The sequence below is a fragment of the Megalops cyprinoides genome, chromosome 12 (assembly GCF_013368585.1).
Source record: "Megalops cyprinoides isolate fMegCyp1 chromosome 12, fMegCyp1.pri, whole genome shotgun sequence".
Taxonomy (NCBI): Eukaryota; Metazoa; Chordata; class Actinopteri; order Elopiformes; family Megalopidae; genus Megalops; species Megalops cyprinoides.
In genome coordinates, this window is record NC_050594.1 from 29,614,464 (window position 1) to 29,629,902 (window position 15,439).

Consider the following 15,439-nt stretch of genomic DNA (forward strand, 5'->3'; position numbering starts at 1 on the left):
AAAACGTTCGGTAAATGTAAAGGCAACAGTAGCTTAAATCAACACCGCATTATCTTTGTGTTTCAGCTGATTCATAATGCGAGTTTAGCATAGGTATACAATTTGCACATTGCACCGAGAAATATCAGTTTAAGAGTTCATGTGATACAAGCTGTAAAACAATTATGACCAAATATGCAATGTAAAGAGCAGTGATTAAAATGTATTAGGCTAGCATAAAAAACTTTCTATCTGTCCAGTAATGCACTGTCGGAAGTTCACCTTTATTCTTCATGCTTGTAATATTAAAATCAGACGCAACTTTACGGGTAACGTCCGTATAAACAGTAGGTACCATGACATTAGCTTGAGGAGAAAGCCATTATGCAACCGTGGTGGCTACATCCTTGCAATTAAAGCGGGCTCACTTTCAGTTATGTACTAATGAACGCCAGAAGTGACGTCAGAGATCAGACCCCAGTGCCGTATTTTGACTGCAAGACTTCGCTCTATTTTGCTTCAGCATCCCCGCGAGCCGTCCCCTCGAGAGCGGTACCACTGGCATTGGCAGTGAGCAGGCTTGAGTGACAGGCTGCAGTGCAGTAGGTTTGCACGGGCTCCCCTATATGGCTGTGGATTAGCTATATGCTAATATCGTTTGGAGAGAGGAGCAGCAGCACGGTGCTGCGAGCCGACAGTGGAGGCTATCAGAGTCTAAGCAGGCTCCTCAACAGCCATGGCTGAAGGCGGAGAAGGGGAAGATGAAATTCAGTTCTTAAGAACTGTAAGTAATTGCTGTCGTTTCATTTAGCAAACCTTGAAAACATCGGTGTACTGAACATAATTGTCTTTTCGAGTTCCTTTGTCTATGGCAATGCAGCGTCGCTATCAGCAAGCCCTTAGACACGATTGTTCTCTAGTACAATAAATGCTGAAGCATCACCCGCTTCTGCACGAATACCAGAACTAAGAAATTGTGGATTGCGACGCTTCCTTCAGTGGGGGGTTAACTAAAATGCCACACATTGGATACCTGTTTCTTGTGGGTTCTCTCTGGTTGGGCTAAAGGATACTCCTTTTGTTTTGCGCATCGCTCGTCGTGATTCTGTATTTCCATCGGAACTTGTCTCAATACGGATTACAATGCGCATGAACTGAATACCCAACTTACTGTCAATATCCTACACCGTTTTATTATCTAACGGGGTGCTCGCATTCCCTTGTGCTGAGCGTTTTGGTTTGGGATTCAAATAAAAGTTTGTCATCCTCTGTTGCAAGAATAATAAATTTCACCTTTCGGTGCCAGGAGAAAAAGTTGAGCATTTTTGTTCAGAGGCAAACACAAGGCGTAGTATAATAAACCTCCGCTTGACTGCTGTGTTATCGGAAAGAGAAGAGAATAGCCACTTTGTAAAAAGTGAGATTTTAGTCGTCACCTCTATTTGACAGGTGATTTTTGCTCCTAATTTCTTCAGACGTCGCTGGTGCTTTGGTGAGCCTTAGGCAAATGCGACTTTGACAGTTTCTTCTCACATATGAGCCTCTTTTAGACTTGTCTATTTTTGTGGTTAGACACTGATTAATTACACAGATGTGTTGCGGTATGACAGCAGTCTTTGTAAAGGATATGAGGATATGCATGGATTTGCAGCTGTTACTAAACCATGGCATTTATCGGAGTCTTTAAGTATTTAAAAATCGTTATTGCACTCTTGTATTACAAACTCTGCATAATAGCGTTGCAGGTCACTAAACGTATACAGGCCTGTATATCTCCATTAGCTGAGTGCAGACCACTTTTGACACTTGATTTATGGCTCACCATATCTTTTGCCTGAATAGCATCTGTTTTTATGCTTAATGCCGTGAAATATGTTTAGATCGAATTAACTATGCATGGGTTTTTAGTAAGTGGTCCAAATGGTTGTTTGATTTAATCTGTTGGAAACATAAGTGTTGTCACTGTGCTATGTTCTAAAATATTGTCATGCATCAGAAACAAGACAGTAGGGAGATAGATTTACACAGGGCAGAACAGTGATTACTGACAGCTCTGCTGGTAGTTAACATACCTTCACTTTGCCTCCCCAGGACTCCTGGGTTCCACTGCTACAATGGCATGCTAATTATATGATGACAACAGTGATTTGTGTGAGGGGCTTTCCTAAATCTGTTTAACCCTGGTGCCAAAGTGGGAAGGAACAAAAAAAAGAAAAACGCAACACAACACAACAAGTTCTATTTCAGCACTAATAGGGAGGCCAAGCACAGATGCAAGGGTTGATTTGAGCAGAATAACCATGAGCAGCATATCATATAATGGTAGTAAATGCAGATTCACTTCTCTGTTGCTGGTGTCGCCCAGTCACAAGCAAGTTGTATCCATGGTAATTTCTGTTGTTCGAGTGGAAGTGTGGGGATAATGATCTAAGCTTAGAATAACTGTGGTTATGATGCCTGTTGCCTTTACTGTTGGTTTGGTAACACAGTGCAGTTATTTTATGATTATCTGATGTTTATGAAATAGTTTTCTTTTTGTTTAGTGCAAGCAATTTTAGTGGCTTGCTGAAGTGAGGGCTGGTGTACAGATCAATGGCTGATGTAAAAATGCAGAGAAACACTTATTCAGTCTAGCATTAAGCAGTACTTACCACTGAACCATATTTCTGGTGTGTCTTTCAGCACGTCTTGGCAAATTCATTAACCATGAATGCATAATGCTTTTGCAAGATACTGTCTGTGTTAGTGTTATAAAGATCATTTAATTAGTTGTTAAGAATTAGGCAATTTATCTGATAACATCATTTATTGAGAAATCCTCACACGTTACCTGAAATGTAATTTGAGTATTACACTTAGGGACACAAACATTGTTGTTTATGTGTCAAGTTTTCATTGTATTTCTTCAATGAGGTCTTGAATATTTTGTGTTGAAAGGACAGGTGCAGCTGTCCAGCAGTCGTTCACATTTTTGTTGAACATGTCAATACATACCCACAAGAAATGTTATGAGAATCTCAGTTTAAAAGCACTGTAACTGGGAAAGTTTGGCAAAACCATTATTATACCACATGTAAGTGACATTGGAATAGAGTTGCTCCATTGGTGGAATCTTTACAATCAAGTGCACAATGTGAACCTGACGCTTGCTCCAAATAGAGAATGTGATGGGTACATTCACAAGGCTCAAATGCTCATGATCTCTTTTGCAGCAGGGAGGGGCCCATCCAGTGGGGAACTCAGGCTATTGTCAATGGCCACAGCTATGCTGAAATAAGGTGGTTGAGCTGGATATGACAACAGCAGGAAATACAGTTTTCCTTAAGAGCTTCAGACTACCTTCAGAAGTCCTACATTAGTCTTTAACCTTTTCAGTTTGGTCAATATGAATGAATTATTGACATTATTTAGAAATGTCATGTTCAAGTGCTTTGAAATCTGTCCCATTAGACCTATCTAGTAGCAATTTGCTGAAAAAATGTACAGTAATCTGCATTTTAATGCTTGACTAGCAAATAGCACTTCCAGAAAAAATACTCAGTCAGTCATAGTTTGGTAATCTATAGGGGATTTATTTGCTTTTTCTTCTTACTTAAATGTTTTTAATTGCCTGGTTTGTATGAGCACATTGTAAATTGGGTGTATGTTTACCCCTTGATTGACAAAGATTCCTCATACCATTATGCAAGACAAGCTGGGAAACCAGGACTTAAGAGAATTACAATTTCAGTATTGGTTCAAATGTCAGGTTATTCCAAAAATGTTGGAATGTGAATCAGGAGCAGTGAATTATGGAGCAGGTCAGTGAATAAACTGGCAGGCTCGTCGTAAAATCCAGGGCCCCCTGGAGTCTCTGGTTTCTCACCTCGCTGTTGATGTGTCAAGGTGGGAAAGCTGGCCGTGAAATAGACCCTTTCTCAATGACAACATGGGGGAGGTTACAGGGGGTGCTTACTAATTCAGGTGATGACATCCGCTTTGTTTATGAAGACTCTATTGAGGAGTTCCATGAAAGGACCTACTTGATCATCGTTGCTTTCTGACTGTTCATCCGTTTGAACACTCTGAAACTGAAGACCCGCAGTGGAATGTCTTTTCTTATGTTGAAGTATAGTACATAGTACTATATAGTACAATATTTATTATATTTCAAGGACAATGCCTGAACTGTCAGATCCAGTTTCTCGTCTGCTCCCCACCATCCTGGCCCCAGAGTTCTCTTATCTGTACCATGTATGGACACCCTCACATCCATCTGCAGTACATAATGTATTTGTATGTAGCAATTATCTTTTTCCATAGCAGTTTCAGCTCTGGCTACCCTCCTGCTGTCTGTCTTTTCTTTTGGCATAACCTTATGATATAGTGATAAGCTCTAATCTTCAGTGTGTGTTCTGAGAAACGCACAAGCCTCTGTGATGTTGGTAAAATTAGTGTTTTCCTCTGTGTGGTTGTCCATGCCTTGGGATTATGTGTGTGTACAAGCATGGGATCAAAACTAATGCATTCTGCGAACAGGCAATTCGAAAACTAATGGACTGAGTGCATGACCTGTGAAACATCAGTCACTTCTAAAGTGCATGGCTGAGTCATGGCTATTAGACCCTGGTGCAGCTCATCGTGTTGCTGATTGTGTTTTTGCACCCCTCGTCCTGCCTTCATCTTTGCATGTTTCCTCTAGGGTTACTGGCATTGGGGAGCTCTCATTTCACAAAGACGAAACAGTGGAGAATGAAGAGGGAAGAGACACAGGGGGGTCTTAATTATAGGGCCACTCTTCCTCTTGTCCAGGTTGGAAAACCTCTTGCAGATCTTATTTAAAGGAGGGCCTCACTAGCACATTCACTGGCATTTCCGTGAAATCTGGACCGCTGCGTTGTTGTGATCTTTTGTGCCGAGCAACAGGTGGCAACGGAAGGAGAGAGAGAGCGAAAGCGCAGATACGGACTGCATCTTTAAAACCAGGTGCTCCAGAAGGCACTCGCACAGTAGCAATGGGCTTATTTGGAGTTTATGTCGTTCTGGAAGCCTCTTGCATTCCAGGAGACCGCTCCAAGGTTTAAAATTAGCCTTTAAAAAGCTGATGCTTCCACAGCCTGTCCGTCTGCAGCCTGTCCCTCGGTATCGGTGCATGCAGAGGCCATTGCATCAGCTTGCATGCCACCAGATCAGTCCTGGCGTTTCGACGGCATTGGGAGGCACAGAAACAATGACTAAAACAATCGCGGCCCACAAAGTATGATTGAAGAACAGTGAGGCTACAATGGAAAGTGCTGTACCTCATTCTTGCAGGATTGTGAATTTCGTGTGTGTCCCGCAGTGCTCCTGCAACACTGTTGATAGCGTTTTATCCTCCCAATAGCTGGGGGCTTGATGATTCAGCTCGGCAGCCTGTGGGAGTGTGGAAGGCATTGTGCCTTTAAAAGCCGAGTGGCGCGTTGAGTCTGTCCACACGGGGCAGCAGCTGACTGGATGACGGACCGGTCGGGGTGTGCGTGTGCGTATGTGTGTGTGTGTGTGTGTGTGTGTGTGTGTGTGTGTGTGTGTGTGTGTGTGTGTGTGCGCGGTGTGAACGCCTGGCTGTAGAAGAGCACAGAGTCAGGCTGCTGCACCAGACAAGGCGCTGCACAACAATTAGTCATCATGTCGATCCTGAACGGATCCCCATCCCTCCCATCCACGCAGACACATACCCACACACGCATGCAAGCACAAGCACTCTGAGAACGCTTTATGTAAGGATCTAACATTAATTTGTTTGAAAGTGAGGCTTAATGGGGTTTTTGTTGTGACACACTTTATTCTGCAGGAGCAGTAATTACAGTATAGAAGATCTGTACTCAGCAGTGTTCAGATTTTGTTCTGTATTGTTACATAAACCTTTAATAAAAGTGAACACAAGCCACATTATTGCCTTGTATCTCACAACTAAATGACGTTATTTCCCTTGAGAGAGAGAAAGAAATGACCCCAGTTAGGCTGTTACTGTAAACCCAGCAGATAGGAGGGTTTTTGTAGCGTGGGTAATTTGACTCTGCAGATAGAGAGACAGCTCTCATGCAAACGTTAATACTCTGTGGTCAACACTCTCCTACCTCATATTTAATTCCAAATGGGTGGGGGTGGGGGGTGAGGGTCTCCTATAATAAGGCCACTGTGTGTGTCCCATGATGTTTGCATTGCTTCCTCCCTTGGTAGTCATGAATTTACACATGCAGTGTCTGCATATTGCCAAGCAGCCACAGAGGAGAGCAGGTTTATTTTCTGCAGTGCTGGGAAAGATACATTTTATATGTTTATATGTGTATATGTCAGTATGTTGTTTATGCTGTGTTTTCAATATGAATAGTTGTATATTTTAATGTTATCGGTAATGATCCTGGCAGTTCATCCTCACTGATATCATAGGGATGATATTCATAATAATAAAATTCAGGACAGTATTTTTTGCTCAGACTTAAACCCAGCACACAAGAAGCTGGGTACAAGAGTATCAGCTGGGAGAGGCAGACCAGCTGTACAACATGAGCAGGCGTCTTCATCTGCGGTGAACTGAGGTCTCTCGCCGACACATCCTCCTGCAAACTTCAGAGCGAGCCTGACAACTTTGCACACCAACTTTCTAATTCCAGAGCCATTGATTGCAGAGGGTCTGATATCGCTGCCCCCTGGGGACGGGCTGACCCTGGCGACTGCAGAGCCGCCGGCGTTGGGAGACAAGCCGCCTGCCCCGATCCATGGCCTTAATTTATTTGTCAGTTTGATTTTGTTGTTGCCTTTGATAGGAGGTGTCTGATTCGCGGGCTGTGCGCCACATTGCGACCCGTGGTTTGTTCACTTGTAAACAAGAACCGGAGCCTGAGCGGAGAACCATCCGCAGGTTGGCGTCAAGCTGCAAGAGCCGACTTATAATGAAAGGCTCAACCTCAAGGTGGTGGCGGGGGGGGAGTCTGCGGGAGTGAAAAGGGCAGCATTTAAACGTGATTAATCGTCAGTGGCAGAGCCACGGACGCTACCTTTTTCAGGACCATTCGATTTTAATTAGAGCCGCGCTGCCTGTTGGGGTAGCTCACGTAGGCAGCGGCTGCGAGCAGAGGTTACCGTGCAGCGGGCTCCCGTCCTGGTGGGCGGTTTTCCTTTAATGCCAGTGAGCGGTGGCTGCCTCGTCTCCACTCCTACACGCTCCTCTCCGCGAGGCCCCGCCGTGACTCATTCTCACTTTCGGATCTATCAAAGGGCTTTGTGAGCCCCGGCTCCCCGCTCCTGTTTATACAGGGGCATCCTGAGCTGTAATTGTGGTATTCTTAGATCAGGCCTCTGCTGAGCTGTCTGTTACGGTGTCATGGAAACCTCCCGGATAACTGTAACCGGACGGGGTGCAGAGGCCCGATCCAGCTGTTTGAAATCGTCACCTGTTGCAGACCTGACGGCTCCTGCCAGGTGTGGGGCTGCGGGGCCGGGAGCTGGCTGATCGATTTGGCAGCCAGGAGGAGATACAGAGGAGTTCCCTCTGTCTCTCCGGAGGTTCCGGAGCAGGTCCAAGGCTGTGTCCTCAGTGCAGCTTGTTCCAGCAGCAAGCTTCACCACGTGTGGCAATGTGGGGTCTGGAAAAATACTAGTCATTGCTAAACGTCACCCCGAAAGAGCCAGCAGGTAGAAGTTCCTGCTAGATATCTGTAGAATGGAAATTACCTTCGCTGTTAAGTTCCACTCTTGTTTGAGGCCTCCTTTCATACAGTCCCGTCACTTCCAGTCTGACTGCACACTCTGACTGAACTACATTCACACTTACTCAGGTCATGTTATGGATTTGCATTGGATTAGACTTAATGATCAAGAACAGTTCTGTCTGAAATGGCAGGAATACGAATGGTTCACCATGACAGTCTGAGACAGCTGTGGAAATAAGAGAAGACTGTTACTTAATGATGGCTCTCAGAGCTTTAATCAATGTTTACTGTTCTGTTCATCTCAAGCCAGTGTTCTCTACGGACGACAACATTGTGCATTGTAGTCCAGCCTCAGCCATTTTAAACCAGTTTGACAGAGTAGGTTATGACTGGTTCTGTTTTGATCCTATAAAATGTTTCACCATCGGCTGACTAACTGACCTTGGCATTTCATATTCTAAATCAAATGTATTCCAAATTAATTTCCATTTGTTACAAAAATCTTTTTTTAGGAGTATGCATAAAATATAGTGAGATCATATATTCAGGTGCAATAGAAATAGGTTCATTTTATCTAACAAGGAGAAAGATGTGTCCCCGAGCATTTTATTTATTTATTTGCTGATGTGTTTTTGTAGTTGATATGAGAGTAATTACTCTGAAATTGTATCACTTGGCTGATTGATTAACTGTAACTTGAAGCTGATACTGCTATTTTATGTAACCACGCTATTTGGATGTTTCTCTTGAAACACTACAAAAAATGTGAATATATGCAATTGATAGTCCTAGAGTGGGTGTGTTTTGTGGAAACAATGACGCTCTTCCAAAAGGATGCAAGCCATGGAAAACATTTTCAGTAGTTAGCTGAATCTCACTTAATTGATTTTTCTCCTTCAGGATGTCATCACCATGATTATGTTATTGTTCACATTTAATTTTTGGGGCAGTAAGTTTTAGAAGAGAACCTGCAAGAAAGGCAGAAGACCGATTTGAACTGGAAATGTCAGCAGAAGGCTCTATTCCTTTTCTCCCAAAGGAGGGAGACTGACAAAGAAGTTACAGAGGGAATTAAGTCAGCACCAGAATCTGAGCTGGGGTGCTCAGCGTATGCTTTAATGAGGTATTGATCCAGTCGCTAAATGAAGAAATTCCTTAAAGACTGACTTTAGTGGTATGCGGGTTCCAGTGCTGGATGATTAGTGTTTCGATTTGATATGGCATTTTTATTAAATGTGTGCATTTTTCATTTATGGAAATGCACAAAGTATTATGAATATTATGTATAGGTTTGTACTTTTCTGAATGGTCTGTAGATTTCATTTGTAATTTGGTTATATTATGTAGTATTGTTCAGTTTCTATAATCATACACCACTGCTGTATATGTGCTACATAGGTAAGGTAGTAGAAATTTCTGGTATTTTACCTCTCTGTAATGTTTACTCCACTGAAGTGATACAGATTTTTCTTCTTTCTCTGCCAATTGATTTGTCCATAGAATTATTCAGTGTTACAGAACAGATTGATGTGTATGTAAATCCCCCAGCACCAAACAGAGACTAACAGCTCTCAGAATATTTCTTTTAGTAACCCTGAAAATGATCTTTATTCTTTTTCTGGAGCACTGATGTTTTTATGGTCCTTGGCACCTGTGGATAGCAGCTGTCTTCGGATGAGTTTTCATGTCAGGTATTCTGATGTGTATGTTTGTCTCAAGGGGAAATATCAGAACAGTGTTGTGGCCAGCAGGGAATGTGGCTCAACATTTCCCCCGATTAATTAATGGAGCGAAATCTTGTCATCACAACTGGGAGTTCGCCCACCTTTTCACAACGCAAAGAGCTGTAATCTGCATTTTCATGTGCTGTAACATTATCGTCAGGCACCATTAACTTCCAAATTCGACTTTCTAAGGACATAACAAGAGATTTTGAGAAGGAAAAAAAGACACCGTGCCAACAGTTTTACGCTAAAAATGTATCACATCCGCTCACAGTCATACACAAGGGGGTAAAAGAGAGGCTTTCGCAGTTGGAGAAAACCAACTTGATACCACAGTGAAACTAATACAAGCTGTGCCCCGGGCTGTGGATTTACAGTATGAGCTAGAAAAAAAGGACCGTTATTATTGCTTCTGCTGGGAAAAAGCAGCGGTGTGGAGGGCCATGGAATAAGCTGAAGCACCGCCTTTATGGAGAGGGGCCTAAGCAAGCAAGGTGCTTTCTGCTGCCCTCCCTGTTTTACCTGTATGCGTACTCTTGGGTTAAAGAGTGGCTCTCCCAATCACCCAAACCCCTCTAGTTCTGTCAGTGGCCTGCACAGGCAGGGGGGGTCAGCAGCCTTGTCCTGCCCTCTACCCTGCCTGCCATCGAACTGAAAGTGACTTTGGGGCAATACGCATGCAAACGGCAGCAGGCCTCGAAAATCCAATCTGCAGTACCTCTGAGGCGTGGGCAATCATGCTGGGAGGCTGCGACCCCCATAAAACTCGCCTGCGCTCCTGGAATACGCTCACGGTTTTGCCGAACACGTTGCACGAGCCCCCTTTCAAAGATACCGCCAAGCTGCTCCTCATAACAGGATGTGTAGGGCTGCAGCCCGCTGAAGGAGAGACTACAGAGCCGTGCAGAATTAGCAGCAGCCAGAGCAGCATGACAAGAAAAGAGCTGGCGCGGGATTTTGCCCATTGTGGGGCATCTTTCGGAGCGGCAACAGCGTGACAGCGACAGGACAGAACCCTTTATGTTCCCTGTTCCGCCAGGCGGTTTGCGCCAGTGCACCTGCAGTCCCCCTGACAGGAACACAGACACACAAAGTTTGGCAGAAACTCAGAGAGCCAATCTCATTTCTTAGCACAAGGCTCAAGGTTCAGCTGAACTAAGTCAAGCAAATGAGAGCAAAGTATGCTTCGTGTGTCTCCAGTGTTGACACACTTCCCAGACATGCCTCTGCGTTGCATCATCAGTATTCAAGTTTCAAGGTAACAGAATTCCCGTAATAAGCAAACTCGCAACTAGAAGGCTCTCTAAGGCCAGATAAAACTATTTTAGATCAGGTTCCTCAGGTTTAAATCCCTGAACCTCCACACTACTCAGATTTGCAAGAAAGACATTGTTTTTGCTTGCATTGTGCAAGTATTTGAAAATTACTGCATCGCCTGAGTGCTGTCTTTACAGAACGTGGGTAAAGCCTTTATCCTCCGTTCATTATTCAGCAGCATTTGATGCACTCATAATCACAACATTTGAAATCACTCGGTTTCCACAGAAACATATATAAAATAGTTATACAATATAAATAGTTTTTTTTTTCCAGAGATGCTGCAATCTCGGCAATCTGATATTTTTTCAAGATACAGTCCTTTCCACAAAGAAGCCATTGGTGTCTTAACAGAGAACATCCACACATACTGTTTGCCTGATGTGCTGTCCGTTGAATTATAAATCACTCAGTAGAATAACAATTTCTCTGCAGTTTGAAACACTCACAATGGATGGCTGCACCCCTTCCCTTACATTGTTTTCTAGAAAAAAATAACAATTGATATATGAATCTGAATGCAGAGATTCCATTTTGGAATTGCATGTAAGCGTAGGAAATACGTGGGTGACTGAATTCGTGTTGAATCTAACTGTGTTTTTTTATTGGTTGCCTTTGCAGTCACATCGCTAATGCTAGTCTGATCAACGTAATGTAACCTAACATTGCTGCAGTCTCTCACTTCTTCTGGCATGAGGCCTCAGAACTTTACCTCCTCACGCTGAGTTAATTACTGTTTGTTGAAGAATCTTTTTTCCTGCTGGCCGCTGCCAGCTGCTTAGCCTGATGTCTGATATTGACAACACCACCGTTCCTCATCTCATAAAAGATTCATGCCACTTTAACAACCTCTGTGTTGTCCCCTCATCACAAGCACAGACTCAGAGATATCTGTCCTTTTCATTAGGGCTGGTTGCAGCAGAGTCAATGATGTGTGTAATAAAATAATGTATTTTTCTGCCGCGGCAGCAAATATAAGCTAGGCTAGGAAGTACTGAGGCCTGACAGTAGTAATGTACAGCTGTGACGCTGATAAGCATTGGCAGAAAGGGATTCTAGACCTTCATACTCTGTCAAGCCCCATCACCCCCTGTCCTGCACTTTTTAATGGAGAGCGCAGCTCCCTAATTAAGACGTGCTGGACTGCACCTGAGGCTCTGAGGGTCAATTCTGTTGGTCTTGGAGACAGGAAGTGGAGCAGAGCAGAGTGGAGGGGGCGGGCACCTGATTGGCTATTTCAGCTCCGCGGACATGGCCTGTCAAACATAAGCTTTGAAGTGTTCTCTTGGAGATCACTGCTACAGCATTGCATTTCAGCCTCCATCAGCACAGGGCAGAACGAGGCCCTTGTTTTATACACTTGTATGGAGACTTGCTAAGATTTGTCTCTGTGGCACAGAAAACAACACTGCAACAGGTTTTATTTATATAATATAACATTGTTCATTGGAACTAGTGAAACTGAGCTTAAGGAAGTGGCATTCCAATGCTTTATCTTTGCACATGTTTTCAGAGGGTTAGAACTGCAGGGCTTTTATCAGCTGTTCTGTGTCAGCTTCCTGCCTTTTCTCTTTTGATAACAGAGTGCTGTGGGATGTGGAAACCTCTGCCCTGGCATTTCTGACAATCTCACCTCAAATTGTGTTTGACAAAGTGGAAGGTCGACTCTGGTTCAGAGAGGCTTCCCTCACTGTCATGTCTCCTTCCTCTTCTAATTACAACGGGACAGGCAAAACTATATTGGGATCGTGCCAAGAGTACCAGCAGGAACGTCCTCAACTTTTAAACCAAAAAGGTGCTAAGAGACATGATTGATGGCTGTCTGGAAAACTCAAATTACATGAACTATTGAATATGTTATCAATAGACAGTTGATAATTGATGCTGGTTCAATTGCCATGCCAGTCCTACGGCTGTCCAAGAAATCAATAATCAGCTCTTACATTTAAATCTGTGTCAGGTGTTAAAAGAACCGTAACTGACAGGTAGCTGAACAATGACTGAAGGAATTTCTGTGCATAAGAAATTGACTCAATCAGACTGAGATCTTGAGAATTGCCTTATGTCTGCTGTGAATTCTGCATCCATATGCTTCTTCTTTTGTGCATATTCACAAGGCAAGGATTCATAGGCAAGAAAAAAGTGTGGCTTCTGGGCCCTACATGAACAGGTGGCCACACAGCACATCAAGGCCTTAAATATACTGTAGAAACACAAGGCCATTCCATTATTCAGCTGTAGGTCACCCGAGTTTACCCAAGACTGAGACACATCTAATCAAATAATTCCACCTCGCATTGCTCCCTTAACTATTAGAGGGCAGTCTGATAGCAGACAGTCAAAAACTGAAACAGCAGCACAGCAATTCATGGCCATTTGTCGAAACGCTTTTGTCCAGCTTAAATGAAGAGAGAGTCACCGTAACTGATAGTTAAGCGACGTCCAGCCCGAGAAGCTATTTCTTGTCAAAAAGAGACGAAGGTGGCATGAATGACCGGCATGGGAGAAGGGGGGGTCACGTCACAGCCGACGAGGCTAACTCGCAGAGGAGCTAAAGAGAGCATTTCTTGTTAGCTCAGTGCAATATGAGCTGAAAGAGGATCGGGTAGGAGGAGTGGGCCTCGTCCGGGCCCGCGGAGCGCACCGCGACGAGCCTGTAAAACAACAGGTGGCCTGCCAGGTTTCACACAGCCGCCCCCATTACTGTCCTTATCGCCCGATTAGCAGCGCGTTTAATGGGAGGTGGGAGATGACGGAGGGGCATTTATGAGACCGCTGGAGGCCGGGGGGGGTGGTGGGGGGCTTTACTGAACATGGCCTAACCCTGCAGGGAAGCTGCATACAAATGGGTACAAATATGCTGGTTGACAACCTCCTCCCACAGGATGTCCAGAGCGCTCCTCACTGAAAGTGTTCCCTCTTATCAGATGGCTGTTAACATAGTTGTTTGCTTCCTCGCTGTAGTTTCTCTGAAGTGTTGCTGCAGTGTTGCAGTCCCCTGGTAAATCAGGCATATACCTGCCTAGAGGGGGAGGCAGGGAAATGAACAATGAACTTGTTTCCCCCATCACACAGCGTTGGTAAAAGCACGTTGCCATGTCAGAAAGAGTGCACACAACAGGCTGTTGAGGGGTTACTACAAGCTGGTCCTGAGAGTTACAATTGGACAGGGGAATGGAGGAGAAGAGATCATTCTGTAAACAGGGAAATCTGTCCCTTCAAACATTGTAATGACCTTCTCAGAAAACTGTGTGTATGAAACCTTTCTGACGTTACAGGTTAATCGCCAGGCAATTCAATATTATTGACCACTTATGGACCTTTGGCAATTGTATGTTTCCCCCCAGTCAAGGGGGGAAACAGTCAAAAAAGCCACTCTGACCTAGTCAAAAAAGCCACTCTGACCCATTACCAGATTAAGTACCATTACTACTTCAAACAATGTCACAATGCATACTGTAGACTGTACACAAATCTTAGGCTCATTTTGATTAATGTGTCTAATAAATACATTACAACCAAAATAATGGCAAGGACAACAATAGCTGTCATATAAAATTTGAGAGGTGGATCTGATAGTGGCAGTCTGTGCACTGGGATTTTGGTGGGATGTTCAGTAGTGATGTAATGGCCTATCACGGAAGTGTAACGCACTGTCGCTGTACGTATCTGTAGTAATGATAGGCATTTTGCTAATAATCAAATGACAGGGGAGAGGGAGAGGGCAGGATCGTACCGTATGCCTGTATGATTCTGTGCCAGTGTCGGTAATAAACTCAAATAGGAAGGCTCAGCAACATCCTGGCAGCACTGTTCTCTAAGACAGGCCCATTATGAGAGAGGAAACTAAACGTGATGAGCCGAAATGGTGATTTGCTGAAGAATGCAGCTGATCCCGCAGCGTACTGTGGCCGCCGGCCCGCTGCGGATATGTATGTGTGCAATAGCACATCATAAAGCTGTCATATTCAGTGCAGTTAGCAACCTGTTTAAGGCAGGCTGAAATGTTTAATGGATGCTGAGATTAATTTATCGTGTCACTTCAGGGAGCAGGAATGCGGTGTCGCTGCGCAGGCAGCCCGTTCGGCGGCTTGCCTCTCCGGCGCTGCCGAGCTGCCGACCACTAACGGTGGTGAGTCATGGGAGCAGACCTCTCTCCAGGGCACAAGAACGGCACCCTCTCTTCCTCTGAGTCACTCCCTGCGCGTGTCAGGGTCGGGGAGAGCCGCGCTCTGATGGTTGCTGTGGCGAACTTTTCCTGCTTATTGCGGGCACTTTCAATCAAGACCTTTCGGAAGGGTGAAGGGTGTCTGATTGGACGGCAGGATTTTGATTTATTGTTTTTTATTTGTGTAGGGGTGGACGTGGCCCTCGGCGTAGACTCCTTGGTGAATACCCTTCACCCTGCGGGCACCCCCTAAATAAAATCTAACCTGATAGTTTGAAAACAGTACTTATCACCTTGTGTGACATTCCTCGGATATGCAGCGGTGTACAGAGGCCATTTTTGACACTCTATCCTTAGGCATAAACACTGACAGAAATACTCTAGCATTCGTAAATTCTTTCATTAATGGGTAGCCCAGTTCTCCAATGATCATTCCTGTAGAGATGGAGTATTTGTGCCCTGCATCCTGTACGTGCAGAAAGCAGTGTGGGTGGGGGGGGGGGTCTGTTTATTCACCTTTTTGTGAGTCCCGTCAACGGCAGCGCAGGTTTGTGTGGCCCAGCAGGGCATGGGGACGTTTC

At 44.4% G+C, this 15,439-nt stretch overlaps 1 protein-coding gene across 12 annotated transcripts in view; it reads left to right on the forward strand.

Annotated features, from left to right (window-relative positions):
* Positions 1-539: 539 nt before the first annotated feature.
* Positions 540-15,439, forward strand: part of LOC118786578 (ryanodine receptor 3-like) — a 127,563-nt gene continuing 112,663 nt past the window's right edge. For all 12 annotated transcript variants that reach the window (XM_036541717.1, XM_036541722.1, XM_036541718.1 and 9 more), the window contains exon 1: positions 540-763. In XM_036541717.1, coding sequence (XP_036397610.1) covers positions 716-763 — 48 coding nt within the window. In that variant the 5' untranslated portion in view covers positions 540-715. The remainder of the gene's footprint in view (positions 764-15,439) is intronic.